Source organism: Cygnus olor, chromosome 2 (genome assembly GCF_009769625.2).
Source record: "Cygnus olor isolate bCygOlo1 chromosome 2, bCygOlo1.pri.v2, whole genome shotgun sequence".
NCBI classification, from domain to species: domain Eukaryota; kingdom Metazoa; phylum Chordata; class Aves; order Anseriformes; family Anatidae; genus Cygnus; species Cygnus olor.
The window spans coordinates 43,451,560-43,469,443 of record NC_049170.1 but is presented as its reverse complement, the minus strand read 5'-3'; the positions used below and the strand labels follow the sequence as shown (position 1 = coordinate 43,469,443).

The 17,884-nt window shown below is 42.7% G+C and overlaps 1 protein-coding gene across 5 annotated transcripts in view; it reads right to left on the bottom strand.

Annotated features, from left to right (window-relative positions):
- Window positions 1-12,318: 12,318 nt before the first annotated feature.
- The window catches only part of TGFBR2 (transforming growth factor beta receptor 2), a 59,164-nt gene continuing 53,598 nt past the window's right edge, over window positions 12,319-17,884 (bottom strand). For all 5 annotated transcript variants that reach the window (XM_040547637.1, XM_040547638.1, XM_040547636.1 and 2 more), the window contains one exon: window positions 12,319-14,571. In XM_040547637.1, the coding sequence (XP_040403571.1) occupies window positions 14,392-14,571 (180 nt within the window). In that variant the 3' untranslated portion in view covers window positions 12,319-14,391. The remainder of the gene's footprint in view (window positions 14,572-17,884) is intronic.

Here is a 17,884-nt window from a genome sequence, read left to right as displayed (position 1 = left end):
TGTTGTGCCCATATCATCTTTAATAAACATCTTGGATGAAAATGTGTCACAATTTATCTTGCTCTTGCTTTCAAATGCAGAACTTAAATTATTTTTGCAGAAATAGCTGCCTTTTTTTTTTTTTTTTCTATTTAACTATATGGGATTGGCTAATGAGTTCCCAACTCTTAGTTACAAGAGGTGCCATTTCTCAGCATGCTAAGCCAAGTTCTGAAAGTAGTGAAGTGCCGCTATAAATCAGCGTAGAAACCGATCCACTGGCAGATTCACTGTTTGTAATTTCTTGCGTCTACTTTTAATAATCTTTTTTCAATATGGAGCTTTAGGAAGAGAGGAAATATTTAGACAGAAGGGATGCTGAGGTAGGTTTTGCTATCAGTTATGTGGATGCATCTTGTGAGAACTTTGGGCATTTTGTGCTGGATCCAGTGTGCAACATCACATACACAAATCATCATGCCTAAAGCAAGCTGTCCCGGTCTCAGGGCTTCTAATACGATTTTCTGTGATAGATTAATACTAATCAATAGAGTCTGGTTATGTATGATTTTAGTTCCTCTGTCTCTGACTGATTTAAAGGGAAACCATTGCTGGATTGGGCCCTGAGTTTTATCACTGGGATCTTTCATTTCAATACTAGCAGTTTGGCACTCAGAACATCTCAGTTTATCTAGTCAAGGCTCATGCCTGAAGATTCAGATTTATCTTTATTTCTGTAAGACTGAATTGAGATGTATTTTCATTTGTATCATTCAATGATGCATTAACATGCTCTTCAAATATCATTTTACCCTTAAAGGAAAAGAAATGTCCTTTCAGAAAATCTTGGTAGAACAGGAGAGTTGCATTCCTAGAATGCCAGGTAAGAGTGTGTAAAAACCTGTTCTGTGTCCAAGGCTTCCTCATACACACAGATCATAGCAATAAGTCATGCTCAAATAATTTTTATTTCTAAATCCTTTGGTAGCATGATCAGACTTAAGAAATTGATATGAAATGTTAACTGCAGAGGAGAACAACTCAGAAATATTAAAGGCTAAGTATGCTGTCTCTTTTTATATCACGTGAGCTCTATGAAAAGTCAATGGTACACTAAAAGTGTCATTTTAGTCCTCAGTTTTCAACAGCTCCAAATCTGCATAGCTTCTCTTCCCTGGTGGCTACTTCTGTGAGCCATCAACAGGAGAGTAAAGTGTGCTCATCCTGGAAATTGGTTGTGCGTAAGGCCCACTCACGTGCCTGCCCTCCTTCTTACGGCATAATTGGTAAATGCTGATTAGTCATTTGAGCTTATAGGCACTATATCTCATACAGTAACTGCTAAATATTGCTACTGTTACATACTGAAATAATGCAATTGCACACATTCATTATGTCTTAATTGCACATGCTAATTGCAGGTTAGATGCAATCAAAGCAACACTGCCTGGCAAATGCACACTGCAAACCATGAGAAACCCTGGTGAAGGGGTTTTCTTCCTTTAAATTGAATCTAGTTTCCCACAATTACATGCTTTTGCTTCAGATGTACAATTAGATGTTATTACTCTAATTCTGTAACTACACAATAATCAACTAAAAATTACTTTGAGAAGCAAAACAAAACAAGGAAATTTGCACAGCAAGAGGTACAATAAAGAGAACGTCAAAGGTTTAAAGGCAAACCCACAAAAGGAAACAATGGTTATGGGAACAATTAACCTTTGCTAAAATCTAATTTACATGAATGCATTGCAAAGCTGTGCTGCAGAAGCGGCATGGTGAAATAGCACCCATTACAGAATCACCAAAGAACTTGCATACACCCAAACATTGCAGCTGTCTGCCCCAAAATATCACAGTCCATCCACTGATCCTAGAGAAGCCCTTAAAGAAGGCAGCACACTTTATAGTATAATAATGACCTTGTGTATATCAGGGTTAAGTTTGTTTTAGAGCATTCTTAATACTAAAGGTGAAACTGAAAGGGCAATCTTGAAGAAGTCCCACAGAGATGACCACTTTATGTCATAGTAGCTCATGTACGTTTGAGAAACAATTGATCGCATTTTTAGATTAATTAAAAAAAATACAATATGGTAAAATCTTTGTTTTATGAAAGATAAGGCAAATAATAGAAAGTGACGGACATGGGCCCTTAATATTCAGTCAAACACAGCTGTTCTGATGAAGTAATTTCTTTCTTGTGAGGAACTTGGAGAGCATTAATTTCTACAAAGCTATTTAAAAAATGGAAATTATGAAGAAAACACTTGCCATCAAAGAGCAGAGGCCCATGGAAAATAACATCTGTCTGTGGGACTATGTGCTCTGCATTGTCCTCTACACAAAGCTGCTCTTCCAAGAAACTTTCACCCAGCTTGTCATTCTGGGAAGTGAGTCCTTGAAGCTGGCAGGCACTGATACTGGAAACTACAGCTTTATCCATGCTGCTGCTTTTATTCTGTCTGATAGGGATTTTTTTTATTTTTTTTTTTACCCTTGCTCTGTTTCTGTACCCTCTCTTGTACATTATTTTTAGAGGGATAAATATGGGATTTTTTTTTTCCCATATTTGGCACTATAGGAAAAATGTCAGAATAGCAGAAGGGAAAAGATTGAAAGCTGAATGAAAAGCAATGGTCAGGGTTGTATCTTGGAGTGGTGTTTTGCCTTCTCTGTCTCACACATGGCGTTTTCTCACTGCTCGAGTGATTGTCAGCACGATCAGGGCTTTACTATGCATCGCACAATAGTGGAGGCCAATTTGGCCTTGGGAAACTAAGATAAAGAGTGGCAGAAAGAAATGTTAGTTGTTCTGTTTTATAGAAGAATGATGGACAAGCAAGTTAAAACTTCCATTTTTGCTAAAACTTGCACTGTAGCTTTGGATAAATTGTTGAAGGTGTCAGTAAAAGACATAGTGCCGAGTAAAAAATGGGATATAGTGCAATAGGAACAGAGAGCGACATGGTGCTAGGCTAACCAGATAGTTTCCTGGGGAAAAAAATCATTGGCTAGATTGGACATTTGGGAGAACCTACATAAGATGGGAAGGAGGACAGAAAATGTGAGGTGGTTACAAATATCTAATGAGAGCTGAAAATAGCTAATAAAGAGAGGAAGGCAACCACTCAGGTAATGGTATTGATTCAGGGCTAATCTAGTTTCATACAGTCATTGCTAACTCTTTCACAAAAAATAAATGTATGTCCATGAAGTTTGCTGATGAAGCTAAGTTAGAAGTTTTAGAGTTTGACATTCATAGAGAACTAGGTGATTTTCAGAGCTGGTGGTGGTGGAACATGGTCAAACAGTGCAAACTCCTCAGGGACTTGCAAAAAGCTACAAAAACATTTTGCTAAGAGGTAACGTATTAAACACTCGAGAAACAGAAAATTGTGGAGATAGATACAATGATAGCAGAAATAGTGTATGAGCTAAGCCTAAAGTGCAATACTAATAAAGTCAGACAAGAAATGAGGTCGTAAATATCAAAGCAGAAATAACCCCTCATTTGGAGCATGGCAGCAAGAAACCTCCAGCTGGGGACAGAGCTGGTGGCCATTCCTGGCCTCCAGCCCCCAGCTCTGTTATCACAGGCTGTGTGCAGTGAAGGGTGATTATATTAATTGTTTTTACAGCGCCAAAGAGCAGCACTGTCTAGTCTTGTGCTCCATCTACTGGTGTTTCCTCTGGTAACAAACTTTTGACATACAAAGGCTCTCTCTTCCAAAGAACACTCTTGGACATGGCATATGTGGCAGATGTTGGAAAAATATTGCTTTACTCTAGTCAAAGTGTCCCGTGTAAACACTGGATTTCAATGGACGGCAAGGAATACATGCAGAGTGTCACTGCAAACCTGTGGTGATCCTTTTGTCAAGCCTACATAGCGGTGGGAATGTGTTTCCATGGTATGTAACCCATGATGACACTGGTGTGCTTGGGTATCCAGGGTTTTGGCTGAGCAACAGAGAGCTCAAATGCCCTGAGACCTTCAGCCCCTTAGCTGAGCAGCGAGTCCTGACACTTGCTCTATACCAAGACTGAAAATGGATTCAGGAGCCTGCAAGCCACATTTAAAATGCATGGCATTAGAATGATGAGTTTCCAGACTTGATTTCGTTCTGAAGCAAGCAAAATTTCTTTTTTTTTTTCTTTTTTCTTTTTTTTTTTTTTCTTGGCTTCTTGGCTGCCCTGAAGTAAGACCCTTGGAAACAGAGACCAAACACATGGCTGCAGCTGCTATGGCAGGGAAGGAACTCAGGATGTCATCAAGACGCTATGCCCTCCATCCTGAGATAAGATCAGTGATACCAGATAGGATCAGTGATACCAGAGAGCTAATGTTTAACCTTTGCATAGTCTGAAATTCATGGTCTCAAATTCTGGACACTCTGCAGCCTTCCTGTGAGGTTATCTTAATGGCTAATCCTAAATCTATATTTTCCCTGTCCACCATCATTAGAGACGACTCCTGAAACAAGACATATTTTTTCTTTTTGCAACTTCTGTGTGTTCTAAGTTTATTGTCTTACAGTTCCTTCATCATCATCTTTTCTAGTCCTGAACGACAGACATTCTTTCCATGTTTTCTCAGAGGCCACGTTTGAAAGTCCGGTTACTCTGCTGCCCCAAAAGCCAGAGCAGTCCTCTGAAACCTTACCAGGGTTTCAAAGAGAGGCAAGATGGTTTTGTCTCTCTCTCAGCCACTAATGCTGTCTATACATCACAATATGATGTTTGCCTACCTCTGTTGACTCTTCCTAGGTTTGTGATCCACTCTGACCACTAGAGCGCCTTTGGCTAACTGCTCTACATGGCTTTTCCCCATTAGACAGCCGTACATTTAATTACTCCTGTTTAAGTGTCCCCACGAAAGAGGATCAGGATTTTTCAAAACGTTTAGTCAATCTGTCAAGAACAATTTGACTTGTAATTCCATCCTGCAGCACACTTGCAGCCTCTCATAGCGTGCTAGGGATTGCAGAATTAATAGGCATATATTTCAGTCCATCACCTAGGCTACTAGTTAAAATACTGAGTAAGGCTAGACCCAGGTCGCGGTGGAACTACACTCAGAAGCTCCTAGGGATGTACATGGTAATTATTATGTCTTTAAATAAAGCTTTGTGCCCAGTCTTTACTTGAATGTAGACAACATTTTCTTAGTTTGCTAACAAGAATGTCAGTTGAGGCAATGTCAAAAGCCTTCCTAAGCTCCAGATGCATGATATTTATGGTATCTTCTCCACTTATAAGAGCTACTGCCATACAGAAAGACAAAAACAAAAAGCCATGACAAGGCCATGTTGACTCCTAGTCTGTTGAGTCAGACAAGTGCTCCCACTTCATACAGCAGCCTCTGAATAGTCACAGATAAGCATGAATGGAGCTGAGATTGCTTCTGCTAATCCCTTTGGAAACCAGAGGAATTTCAGCTAGACCAGCAGATCTGAAACAACACAACATATCCAGAAGTTTTCTGCCCTACTCTTACCCTGTGCTAGATTGAAAATTCATCTTTTGCCACTAGAGAGGACTGATATAACCACACAAGTGCCAAACATTTTGGCCTTTTCAGCCACCCTTCTTTTCAGTTGTGTGGTTCTTCCTGAAGGGCTTTCTTTTCTGTATTCTTATGTTAGTCTTCATAAAAACATCCTCAGTGCTGGGTTTCTTTAGAATTGAAAGAGAAAGCCATTGCTCTGGTCCTGGAGTATTCAGCCTAGAAAGGCAATCTTGTAGGAGGGGTATTTTTCTCAGATGCATGCATAAAGCATTAAAAAAAAAAAAAAAAAAAAAAAAAAAAAGCTCCTTTCCCTCCCTGTTTAAGAGCCCTTACCCTCATAATTACTGTCTTAATGAAAGTGCTGCATGCAGCTTACAATGCCGATAATTTCATTTTAATTACTCCTAGAAGACAATTAACTCAGTTATTTAAAATGCAATTCATACCATAAAGTATAGCAAAATGGAGACAGGAGCAGACACAAGTTATGCATCTGAGCATTTAACATCCTCAAGTTAGTGATTTTTATCATTGCCAAGATGTGTGGCTCAAGCAAGAAATGTGGTATATGATTGTGAGAGAGTCACTTGCACTATGGCCTTCATATATTCCCATTGCTAATGCATTGGCAGCATGTATAGAAAGGGAGATGACCCTACATCCAGCCCTTATTTCATGCATTTGTCCATGAAATAAACTTCCATCTCTTCTAGAAGCTGGTAGGATTGATTTTGCACATCAGGGCAAACAGTGGTGAAAACACCAATCTGCAGACTTGCCAACCCACATGAAAATCAGGACCCAAGAAGGATTGTCTAAATTCTCATTGGAAAATTGAAAGGCAAAAGTTTCTTTGTATAAATTCATTGTATTTCCCTCCAGGATTTTTGGACAGAACACTGTATATCAGCAGCAACGTGAAGGCATTTAAAGAAAAATCACCTTTTAAGCTATCCTATGACCATTCTCCGTATGTTGGTGTGAAACCCACATTGTTCATACTGAAAATCTGCCTATAATCCATAGACATAATTTGTCAAAACATGACATCAAACTTACTGATTTCAGCATTGTTACACTGGAATGAAGAGATGTTTTTACTAAGTGACTTTTCCATGAAAGCACACGGAACAGGAGTCATCTCACCAAGCTTCAGCTGTCTGAGCACGTGTTGTCTTTGCTAAGGTTCCCTCATGGTTTCCTTTGCCGTCACGGAGAGAAAAGGCCAGGGAAGGGCCTGCCCCCTTTTAGGAGCTGATTTTGCACCAGTTTTCTGATCTGGTGAAGTCAGAAGGAATCTGCTGCCTCTCTCGCAGGATAATTTTCTTGAGAATATTTTACATTCAAAAGTGGATCTTCTGCCAAAATGTTTTTTCTCTTGACCTAATAAAACCAAATTAGACTGGTCCCCAGATCAGGAATGAATTTTGTCTGGTTATGTGTCATGGATATAATAAACAGTTTATACATGAGCAAAGGCTGTGTTTAAGTATGGCTGAATCCTGTTTGGTTTACTGTGATTAACCTAAACTATTTATAAATAGATGAAGTAAGTTAATTTAAAGTCCTTCTTCCATTTCCTATGGCTTTGTTAAGCTTATTTCCTTAAAAGCAACCATTCCAGAAATTATTTCAAGACAACCAAATTAATGAATGTTAACATTCGTACATTAAAATGAAATTGCCATATTTTTTTCCCCTCATTTAATAAGGCTTATACGTCCTTTCCAGAAGGACTCAGGCTGAACAACCTGCTTCTTAGTGGGGGATGCTCTTAATGCCTTGAAACACAGGAACATTTCACTACGCTGTTCAAACACTGCAAGAAAAAATTCGGTCTAATCCCCTGCAAGCTGTTCTTGCAGGCTCCTCCTCACTGGTTCCTGAAGTGCGGCGACATTGTCGTGTTGCAGAAATACTACCTCTGCTTGACACATGGGGCTCAGATGAGCAAAAGGAGCTGCAGCCAAAGCACATGAGTACTCTGGAAGAAGTGTACAAGGCTTAACAACTGGAAAATTAAAAGTTCTGGGATGAGATTTATGTCCTATTCAAAATCTTTTAGCTAATTAAAGGTATGGCTGACTTTCTTCTGCCTCCAAAACAACATACGGATGATGGAAATTGAGCATCTTGGCTGAAGAGAATCGATACCCTGGCTTTAATTTCACCAAAGGAGGAAAGCTCAACTTTTCAGAAATGAGACTGGGTTCAAGTATCAGCATTATCATCTTTCACTTGCTAAATACCTCTGTTATGGATAGGATGCTCATGAAAGGACTGCCTGTTAACTCATGTGCTGCAAGACACATGGCACCTGCTCCTTGGTGGCAGCATTGCGCAGCTTTTCTTCCTGGTGCTGAGGGCAGAAGCTCTTTGTGTTTTCTTTCACAGGAGCCTTTCTCTGAGAGCCTTTAGTTCAGTTTTGTTAGATCAAAGATGAAATGCTGTTTTTGCTATTGCAGGCATTCATATATCCTGTATAAAAGGCTTTGTTCTTTCAAAAATTGTATTTTACTTTAAATGATTTTCAAATGATCGTTGCAATGATTCACTGAAACAGCCCCGAGTGGGCCTTGTATTTTCATCACAATTGCTGAATCGACAAGTCCAGGGAGGCTTTTCTTATACATTGCCAAATGAGGTATTCTGACTTCATACTGACACATTTATCATTTTATTTTACTGAGTCATCATAGCATAAGCAACCTTGCTAGATCAGTGCAGAAATCCTCTAAGCAGTCACATACATTTATGGGGAGTTCAGTACATAAAGATTAGTCTTTTAGTCCTAAATATTTGCAGTCGCAGGCAGACAGACAGACAGATGTTTATCTCAGAACAAGTTTATCCTGTGTTCTGTTTGAGAAATAGAAAGACAGTTTTCACCTTCAAGGAAAAGTGGGAATTAGATGTAATCAAAATTTTCTGTAAAATGTTTTCTACCCTTAAATGGTCTCCTGCAAGGGGAAAGCACGAAGAACCTGGTACTTTTACAAGAGAAAGCACAGGGTTTGGGTTTTGTCAGGAGGGAGGGGATGAGGAGCTCAGCTCCTGTCCCTCCCTGTCCAGCGCTGATGATACCTCCTACACCCTTTACACCTCTTCAGATCACCTGAGCAAAGAAGTCCTGTAAACCCCACAAGCAACTTGCCTGTGGCTGAGGCATGGCACAAAAAAAAAAAAAAAAAAAAAGGCATTTCAAAGGTCCTTGTTAAGCTGCCCTGTGCAATACAGCAAATCCAGGCTGGTGGTGCATTTTCAGTCATGGCTCAGCAGGTAGTATTTGGAGGGGGTGGTGGTGGTGTTAACGCAGATGCTTCACCTCAGAGGATGCCAGGAAGAGATGGTGTGGTTGGTGTGGTCATCCTCTCATAGAGCAAGCACAATTTGTTACTTCCATCAATGCCCTGATCTCAAAATCGATGTGATACCTGATTTCTGTGCAGAATGGTGTGTGTGGCCCTAATTTAGGCACCTGGTGGGGCGATGCTCATGGTGGGCACAGGGCTGGGAGAGAGGGGGTGCTGGGAGGGGTCAGAAAAGGCTCGGGATTGTGTTTGTGGTCTGGGAGTATGTGGGGAGCAGGGGGCAGGGGTAGGCAGTGAGCAGGACTTCCTGGGTGGTGGAAAAGTGAGGAGAGAATTGGCTTTTGTTTCTTCTTCCACATAAAAGCTTTGCTGCAGTGCAGGAGGAAGAAGGGGAGTATTTTCAGCTGTGAGGGGGTCCTTCCTGAGAGACCCTGGCTAAACCTGGGAAGAAATATCAGAGATCTTGGCTCTACCTGATTTCATGTGGCAGGTTACCTGAGGAACAGACATCTAGCAGTGAGAGTTCAATGCTGTCTACTTGAACAGTTGACTGTTTTATTTTTTTAAGACTTTAGCTAGGTAAATGCAACAGTCCAAAGAGATTGGTTTGTCACCATTATAACCAAGCAGATGTTTCACAGCAGATAATTTATGAGCTGACTTTTGCCTTTGCCTCTTCATGAAGTGATTAGATGGTGCTCAAAGCATTCATTATTCAACAGATTTAAATCTATTTCCTGGGCTTGGTCCTCCCAGGAGCCTCTCAATTTGGTCGTATTTCAATAAACCACTGGCTTTGTCCTCAGCTTTCTGCCTACAAACAAGGCCTTTCAGCTGCCTGAGGTCAAAAACAGGTGAGAGCTGCCAGCAATCAAGGTGCTGTGAGCCAGCAGGCCCTGGACAGCCATCATGGGACACTGGTTTCAGGCCAGCTGGGTCTTGTGGGTCATGCTGTGAATCTCCCAGGAGGACACAGGTGCCTGAAGAGACACGAAAGTCCTGCAGTGAGGTGTGTGTTTTATACCTACTCTGTTTGAGACTGGCATTTTTGGCACCTACAAGCAAGAGCCTTCTGACCATGCACCCTCTTGCATGAATGTCAGCCAAGTAATAAGCAGCACGAATGCAGCCAAACTGTGTTTAGGAGCCACAGGCAGACTGTCTGAAGCAGACTTTGTTCCATCTTCTTTGTGGCTGGAGGGAAAAAATGCCATAGGCAGCTTTTTATTACACACATAATGCGTTAAAAAAATAAATAAATAAAAAATAAAAGGCAGGAGAAGGAGCTAGGGAGCAGGAAATAAATGAGTGTTCCTATCAGTGTTCCTTTGGAAGCCCTTGGGTCCCAACCCAGCTGGCTTGACAAGAGGACAGTATTGCAGGTGCTGGACACATGGCACAGTTTGCTTCCAGGAGCATTCAGAACAACAATGCCTTAATGCTGCTCTTTTTCGCCCACCTCAGGATCTGGGTCATGATTTTTCTCTTCTGTTATTGTTTATGTCTTTTCCAGTAGCTGTTGGAAATCGCCTGGCGGAGTGACATCCCCATTGCACTGGGAATTGTGCAAACTGGTAACACAGAGGCAGTCTGTGCCAGGGAACTCTGCCATCCCACTTCAGACCATTGCATGGGTCACTAGCAAACCCGAGGATTGCTTTCTGCAGTGCACAGCTTCCTGCGTGTCTTGGTGCTAAAATGGTGATTGACGTGCTAACTAAGAGCTGCTCACAGAAGGCTGTTGAATAGCATGTTTAAGACAAGAAAGGTGGGCGAAGGCCTTAACTGAAGAAAAATATTAAAGGTACATAATGGACTTTATTTTAGGGATATTGTGTACTTCATTTCAAGACTGAAAGGGCTCTGTAGTTTGCCTGCTACATTTTATTAATATGGTTTTTATTTGTTTTTGCAACACTCTCTTGCCTTGTTATGCCAAAATGACTTTGACTTTACTCCAGCGTAAACAGGATGTCAGCGCTTGAAGCTCTTTGCACAACACATGGCCAGCGGTGGGGACCGATGAAGGGTGGCTCCTGCCATCAGCACACCAGCGAACACCGGGGCCCACCACAGTGGCTCTGGTCATGCCTAGGGCTTGGCAGGGCGCTGCTGGAAACCGCAGCGGTGTGGGCAGTGAGGCTTTGCATGCCCATCGATGCTGCAAGCTGTTTTGTACCTGTGTTTGCTGAAGGATGGGACGGCTGCACCACTGGGGAGGGGCAGGCTGTAGGGCACCTCACCAGGTCTTTCTGTCAGAGCAGCCATAGCAGGCCTGGTGCTCGCAGTGCTGCCTCGCAGCTGGCAGGGACTCCTGTCCCAACTGATCCCTGCATGCCCCACCACACTGTCCCCGTCTGCAGAGTGTCCTTGCTGTGCAGCTTGATTTATGGTCTGGTGGTGTATGTGGGGCAGAGGGGAGGTGGCGTGAAGGGAGAGCTGGTGACTGCTGTCTGTTCGGGCACACACCTAGGCAGAGCTTTCTTCTGAAGGCCCTGCTGTTGCCAGTTTTAGGGTGGACTCAGCTGCTGTGCTCTGCACCATACCTTTCATCAGCTACATGTGTTGTTCTGAAGCACTGAGTGTCCAGGAAGGTAGTGAAATCATCAGTGTTGAAGAAGACACTCAAGGTTTGACAAGGTCTTGAGCAACCTACATGGCCTGTTTCGGGCAGAAGCAGTGAGCAGAGCGCCTGGACCAGTGGCTGCTGCCAGCCTCAGCTGCTCTGCAATGCTGCCCACCTCACAAACGGCACTTGGGTGCCTGCTTGGGGAACCCCACGTGGCCGTTCAACAGGATATATTCAGCCCAGCATGACTTGTAGTGGAAGTTCTGGCACCAAAACATACACCCTGAAAAAAAGGGTGATGCCTGTAAAGTCTCAGATGCCTTAAATCAAGCACTGGCAGGCTGCGCTGTGTGCACAGGCTTTGGTTCAATCTCAGGCACACCCGAGGCAGTTTTCTGGGGGGTGGTGAGGGATGTGTCTTGCTCTTTGTTCATGTGGAGCTTGTGCTCTGTGCATGTCCTCTGCGGGAGGGGTGTCCAGGTGAGGGCTCTGCATGGAGCACAGAAGCTGTGCAGCACAAGCACATTAATCATACACTTCTCCGTGACACAGATTTAGTGGGCTGTCTTCTGGCTCACTTTAATACCAGCACCAAAATGACCGAGGTTTAACGAAGGCCTTATCTGTACTCAGGAGCGAGCTAAAAGCAGGAGACCATCAGCTGCGAACCTGCTTCTCTCCCCTCCCCTGAGACCAGGGAAGGTTTTACACTGCAGGGGCGGCCACTCTGGATTTCTTCTCTGGCATTACTCTGTGTAAGGCAAGGATCTGCTGGGGGATGGTGTCATCAGCAAAGTGAGAGACATTCAAAGGCCACTGGACATGCTGAGCATGACATTCAGGCCTCCGGTGAGAGGGGATGGGCCTGAGTTATTTTAGGATAGAGATCATTTTAGGAAGAGGCACCTCCTAATTCTGGATGCCCTAGAGATGAAAGACAAACCTGAGTTGGTGTTATTTTATTTGCTCCAATAAACATTTGATTTATACAAAACAAAACAAAAAATAATAAAAAACCACCACTGTTTACAAAGCAAGTTAAGTGCTTGAAACATTTGATAAACAAGAGTATATATTGTTCACATTCCTATTTCATACACGATGTACAGGTGAAGTATGCCTTAAAAGAATTAAAAAAAAAAATCTTTACATGTAGTAGTAAAAAAAAAAAAAGAAATAAATGTCAGTATTGGCCCTCCTTTCGGGCCTGCACAGGCACTGGCAGCGCCTCGCTAGATGGCAGCGGCCCTGCAGCTCCCTCACTTCTTGCTTTTATTAAAAAAAAAAAACACGAATCACCTTTCCCCCCTAAAATTCGACATAGCATCTTCTGAATTCCACTGTAGTTGCTGAGATTTCGCCTGGCTCTGTTTAAGTATTTCTGAGTAGTTTAGTTTAAATGAAACAAAAGCTTACAAAACCATTTGAAATAAAATATTTTCTGTCATAAGTTTGAACTCCCATTTAAATGAGCATGATTCCTGTTGACTTATTTGGCAATGTCTTCTAGAAAAATATCAATGTTTATCTTTCAAAGGTGTTTAATAAATTGCACTGGATGTAGTCCTGCACAGGACTGGTCTGTACTGGCTGAATTTCTAGTTTCCAAGGCCTGCTTACATGCCAAGGGCAAGAAAAAAGTGAAAAATCACTGCAAAACTCCTGAAGATAAAATTGTTAGCATTTATTAAACACACTGCTGTCATTTATATAAGTCCAATGTAATGCCAACTGTCTTCCTAAACATCTTGGAGACCAGAAGCCCTGCTATCCTACATGCAAGCAGTGTGGAGGGCAGGATATGACATTAATCTGATGTTATGGATCTTTCCCTCAGCTCTGAGGTTCTTGTGCAAAAATACAGGCACTGGGTGTTGTCTCTTGCTTTTTTCTAGAAAGCATGGAACAGAGTCAGACCATAGTGTGTCAAGCAATTAGACATGCTGTACATGGAAAAAGTATTTGTTCTTACAACAACACAATCAAGGTAAAAGGAAAGGGGAGAAAAAAAAAAGAGTACTGCCTGCATTCAGAATGCAGAGCAAATATAAAACATCTGCTTGGATTATTGCTGGCCGTGTCTTGTTTTGTATGGTTTGGGGGTGGGGAAGGGAGGAGGGGAAATCTCATCCTGCTGATATTTTGCAACCTGCTTGCAAGCAGCATGAATTCAAAGCAATAAACATGTAACGCTAATGACCTCTGTATGAAAACACACATACAGGAGGGGCCAAACATCCTCACACTCCCATTGTGGGATGCTCTGAGGACTTTGGGGTTAAGGCGAGAGGGCAAAGACATCCCTGAACCTTCTGAAATGTGCTGCAGACAGGACTGCATAGTTACAGCTGCAAAGCCAAATCCGCCTTTCTGCTGTGAGACTGCTCCTGCAACTGTGAACTCCCAGGCCACAGCTGGGTGCTTACAGCATCTACTTCGAAAGCCATCTTCTTATTGCTTATTATTCCTATCTTTTTGGCAGAGTGCTTAGTGCACAATTGCTAGTGTCCTGATATGCCAGTCTCCCCAGGCTCTTTCCCTAAATGGGGAGGGATCTCTAATGCACAGGTAATTTTCTGGAGGCATTTTTAAAACTCTTTCCTTCAGAGCATGGCTGTTTATAGATATATATATATATATATATACATACATACACACACATTTTATATATATATATGTATATATATATATAAAAATAGCAATTTCATAGTTATATACAGGCATTAATAAAGTGCATAATGTTATTGGCTATTCTCAAATCTCATTTCCTGAGGAAGTGCTACCATACATAGCTCCTCCTATGACATGGCATGATGCCGGCAGCCAATGCTAGGGTATGACACCTGCTCCCTGGCTTTTAACTCCCACGAACACATCTCCTTGTCCAGAGCCACAGCTTAAAGGGAGTAGTGACAGCCTCAGTCCTCCAGGAAGCAAGTCAAGGCACCGATCGAGACTTCTTCCTTCGCCAAGGTTTAGGAGCGACTTCCCTCCATTTCGGAGCTCTTGGGCGCACGCTACTTGGCAGTGGTCACGGAGCCGTCTTCAGGGATCTTCTCCTCTGAACAGCTCCTTCCTGAGAGCTTGTCATGGTGCTTGAGCTCGCTGAAGCGCTCCGCGACGCACTGTGCCGTCAGCCGGGCCTCGGGGTCATGGTCCCAGCACTCGATCAGGGTTTCACACACCATCTGGATGCCCTACAGAGAGCACAGGGAGAGCAGCTGTGATGGGGACAGTTTGAGTCACCACCAAACCGCATCTCTGAGTTTGTTTTAAGGCCCTCCGAAGTGCAGGGGGTTATTTGTGCATGCTGGAGGTGACAGAACCAGTCCCCGAGGTGCTTTTTGGGCTCTGCTGTCACTGTAATGGGGGCATGGGGGCAGTGGCATTTTTTTTTTAATATATTTTTTAGAAAAAACACCCTACTACCGTACTTGCAGCAGCTTACATCACTGGTAATGTCATACCTGGATGTATATTCTGATACTTTATAATAAGAAAAATGATGGTTTGGAACAGCGTTAGGGAATCAAACAGTTTTTGTTCCAATCGATATGATCAGACTGCCTGGATAATGACGTCCTGCTCAACCCATCCATCCCTTTGTGTGCCTGAATTCTGTACGGTTTTTTTGAACAGATTCTGATTGCCAGCAATATCAGGCCCTACATCAGCCTTTATGAATTCCCCGCAGACTAACTAAAACTATGTGCAAATACGGGCCGCAGGCCCACAAACACTTAAACACATGTCACTCACAGATGTAACTATTTAACCTTCATTTCAATGCTGATGCACATGTTTACAGGAACAAAAAACAGTTGCATCTTTGTAATGCATTTTGTAAACATGAGGTATTTGCCAGGAAATTGTGTGCTTTGCGTTATGACACTAAAAGCCCATTAAGTAGGATTTATCTTAAACTTCTTATTTAAAAAAATAACATTTCACAACAGTGCATTAATTGCGTAATTTACCTAATTGGTGATGTTGACTGATGTCACTGTTAATAGCAGAACATTATTGTCTGTATACAAATAGCATTAGTTTTCTGCTGGCATTGAAATTACAAGCAGTAAATTAAATTAAATATTAAACATTAACTTGAAATCAATAGTGCAACAAATCTCATTAAGGGGGAAAAAATGTAATATGTAAATCCATTCCAGAATTTTATCACGATGAATAATGAGTTCATTACAAAAACACGACTGCAGTGGAAGGAAATGAATATGGAAGAGCCATTACAGTAAGAGCAACTTCTGTGGAGTTCAAAGCAGACCCTCAGCTGCTGTAAACTGTCACAGCCCCGCTGAAGCCAATGCGTCACTGAATTTCAGACAGTGCAACGTGAAACTCTGAAGGGACTCAAGCAAAGGGAATTAAATCCACCTTCATTAAATGTCCTGTGCATGTGTTATCAGGCATCCATTTCCTGCCTCAGAGCCTCAAATGAGCCCTGATGGAGCCAGCTGCGTGTGCTCCAGAAACGTGTAAGCGCAGCACAGGGCACTCCAGTTGGCAGGATGCTCTCTACCGGGGGGCGTGGGTGGCACAAACTTGCTCCCTGAGCACCCCAAGCCCCGGTGGTTCCCTGCCCAGGTGCCCTGGTTGTGCTGGCACACCGATGCTGGCCCTACAGCTGGCTGACTGCGCCTGGAGGTTGCTCCTGGAGCCCCCCTCCCCAGGGCACAGCCAGTTTGTGCTGCCACGTAACGTGCTGCCCACAGGAGTGGCTCTGCCCCAAATGCAGGCAAGGCCCCACGCCATCTAACCCTGCCCGAGGCCTGCTTTAAGTGCCAGTGACTTTTGCTTTATAGGGGCCTTCATTGACCTCGATGACATGTGCATCACTTGACTCTTCCCAAACACAGAACGGAAATATTTGCTGACAGCTTCTGCCTTTGCGTTAGCATAAGCCATATCTTTCTTTCATATGCAGTAATGGATTGGTACTAAGTTAGATTTCCTTTTGCTCTTGAGAAAACTTATTGTCCTCAATTTGCTGACCACAGACTTTCCTGTTGTTCTTCTTTTTCCCTAATCAGTTCTCTACACTGCTCTATTTTTTTCACACAGAAGACCGTGACTTTTGAGTATTCTCAGAAATGTTCTCACACTGTTCCTAATTTTAAGCATTTTCTTCTACTTATTTTTTTTTCTCCCAAATGATCTGGCTCAGGATCTTTTCTGCTTTGTTAATTGGGATTTTCTAAAGTACCACGTGTATATTACCAGTTTGGACTTCATTTTGCCTTTGCGGAAAACAAAACGACTGCAATTAACTCGTGATCACTTTTATTAGCTCATCCACAATTACAAGAAAAATAATTCTGCAATAACTTTTCTATTCTACGCAGATGAGCACTAATACAACCTCTTCTTCCCAGCTCAGTATGTTAGAAGACGGTTGTAGCTCTAGCTCCTAGAAATTTCAAGGGCCTTTCAGTACTGCTAACATCAGATATCCAGGTGTCCCTCAAAACACAGCTCTCCTCCCCAGTTAAAGCACCCCTCCTCAATAATCCTGCTTGTTACTGCTGACTACATGAGGAATGACACCACGGGTCCAAGAAGGGGCTGTGCTCTGCCACAGTCATCAGGCAGCAGATGCGTTGCTCCTGGTTGGAAGAGTGATTGATTACAGCCACTCACATGGCCTTTCCTAAGTAAGTGTTAGACTATGATTTTAACATCCCAACTGGAATGAAAAAGGGAGTGTTATATTGCTCCTGATGGAAATGCTAGCTGGTCTTGGTTGCCTGGGCTTTTATAAATGTTCCCTGTGCTTTCCTTTTGTCTGTAAAGACCACTCAACATACCGCATTTACAAACAGAATGACCAAGCCTCACTTCTCTGACATGAGTCTCATTTTATCTCTTCTGATAAAACTGCTTGGAGCAGAATTGAAGAAATGCATGCCTTTGGCTTGTTTCCATTCAGCTTCAGCTACTCAGAAATCGGACTGTGACTATCACACCTAGGAAGTGCAGCCATGGTGTCCGTGAACAGGGAAAGCTGACAGAGTGCCTCCCGACATGCAAGGGAAAAGGACTGCTACTACACAGAATAAAAACAAACTGGCTTGCTGACGACTCATTTCCTATTTTCTTAAACCTGTCAACAGCTGGGATTCCACTATGACCGTTCCCCATGATAAAGTACTGAAATGTGTTTTCTCTGCTGAAGGGACGCATGTGTGAAGTTGCTCTCCTTGACCTTTCAGAGCCTGCACACAGTGTGCTGTGAGGCCCTAATTATTCTGTGGCTGTCTAGATGGTTGTTGAGTCTCAGGTTTCCATTTTTTTTTTTGGTTTGGTCACTTTCTGATTACACTGGTGGGCAGTAGAAATTCCAGTGCTTTCGGGGCAGGCATGATGACACTGTGGTGTCTAAACCATGGTCAGCATCAGTGTCACCATGTGGCAGAGCTCTCATCTGTTCAAAAGAGAGATCCCTCCCATTGAGCAGGATGCTGAGCTAAGGCTCAGGCTTTGGGCAGCAGCTAA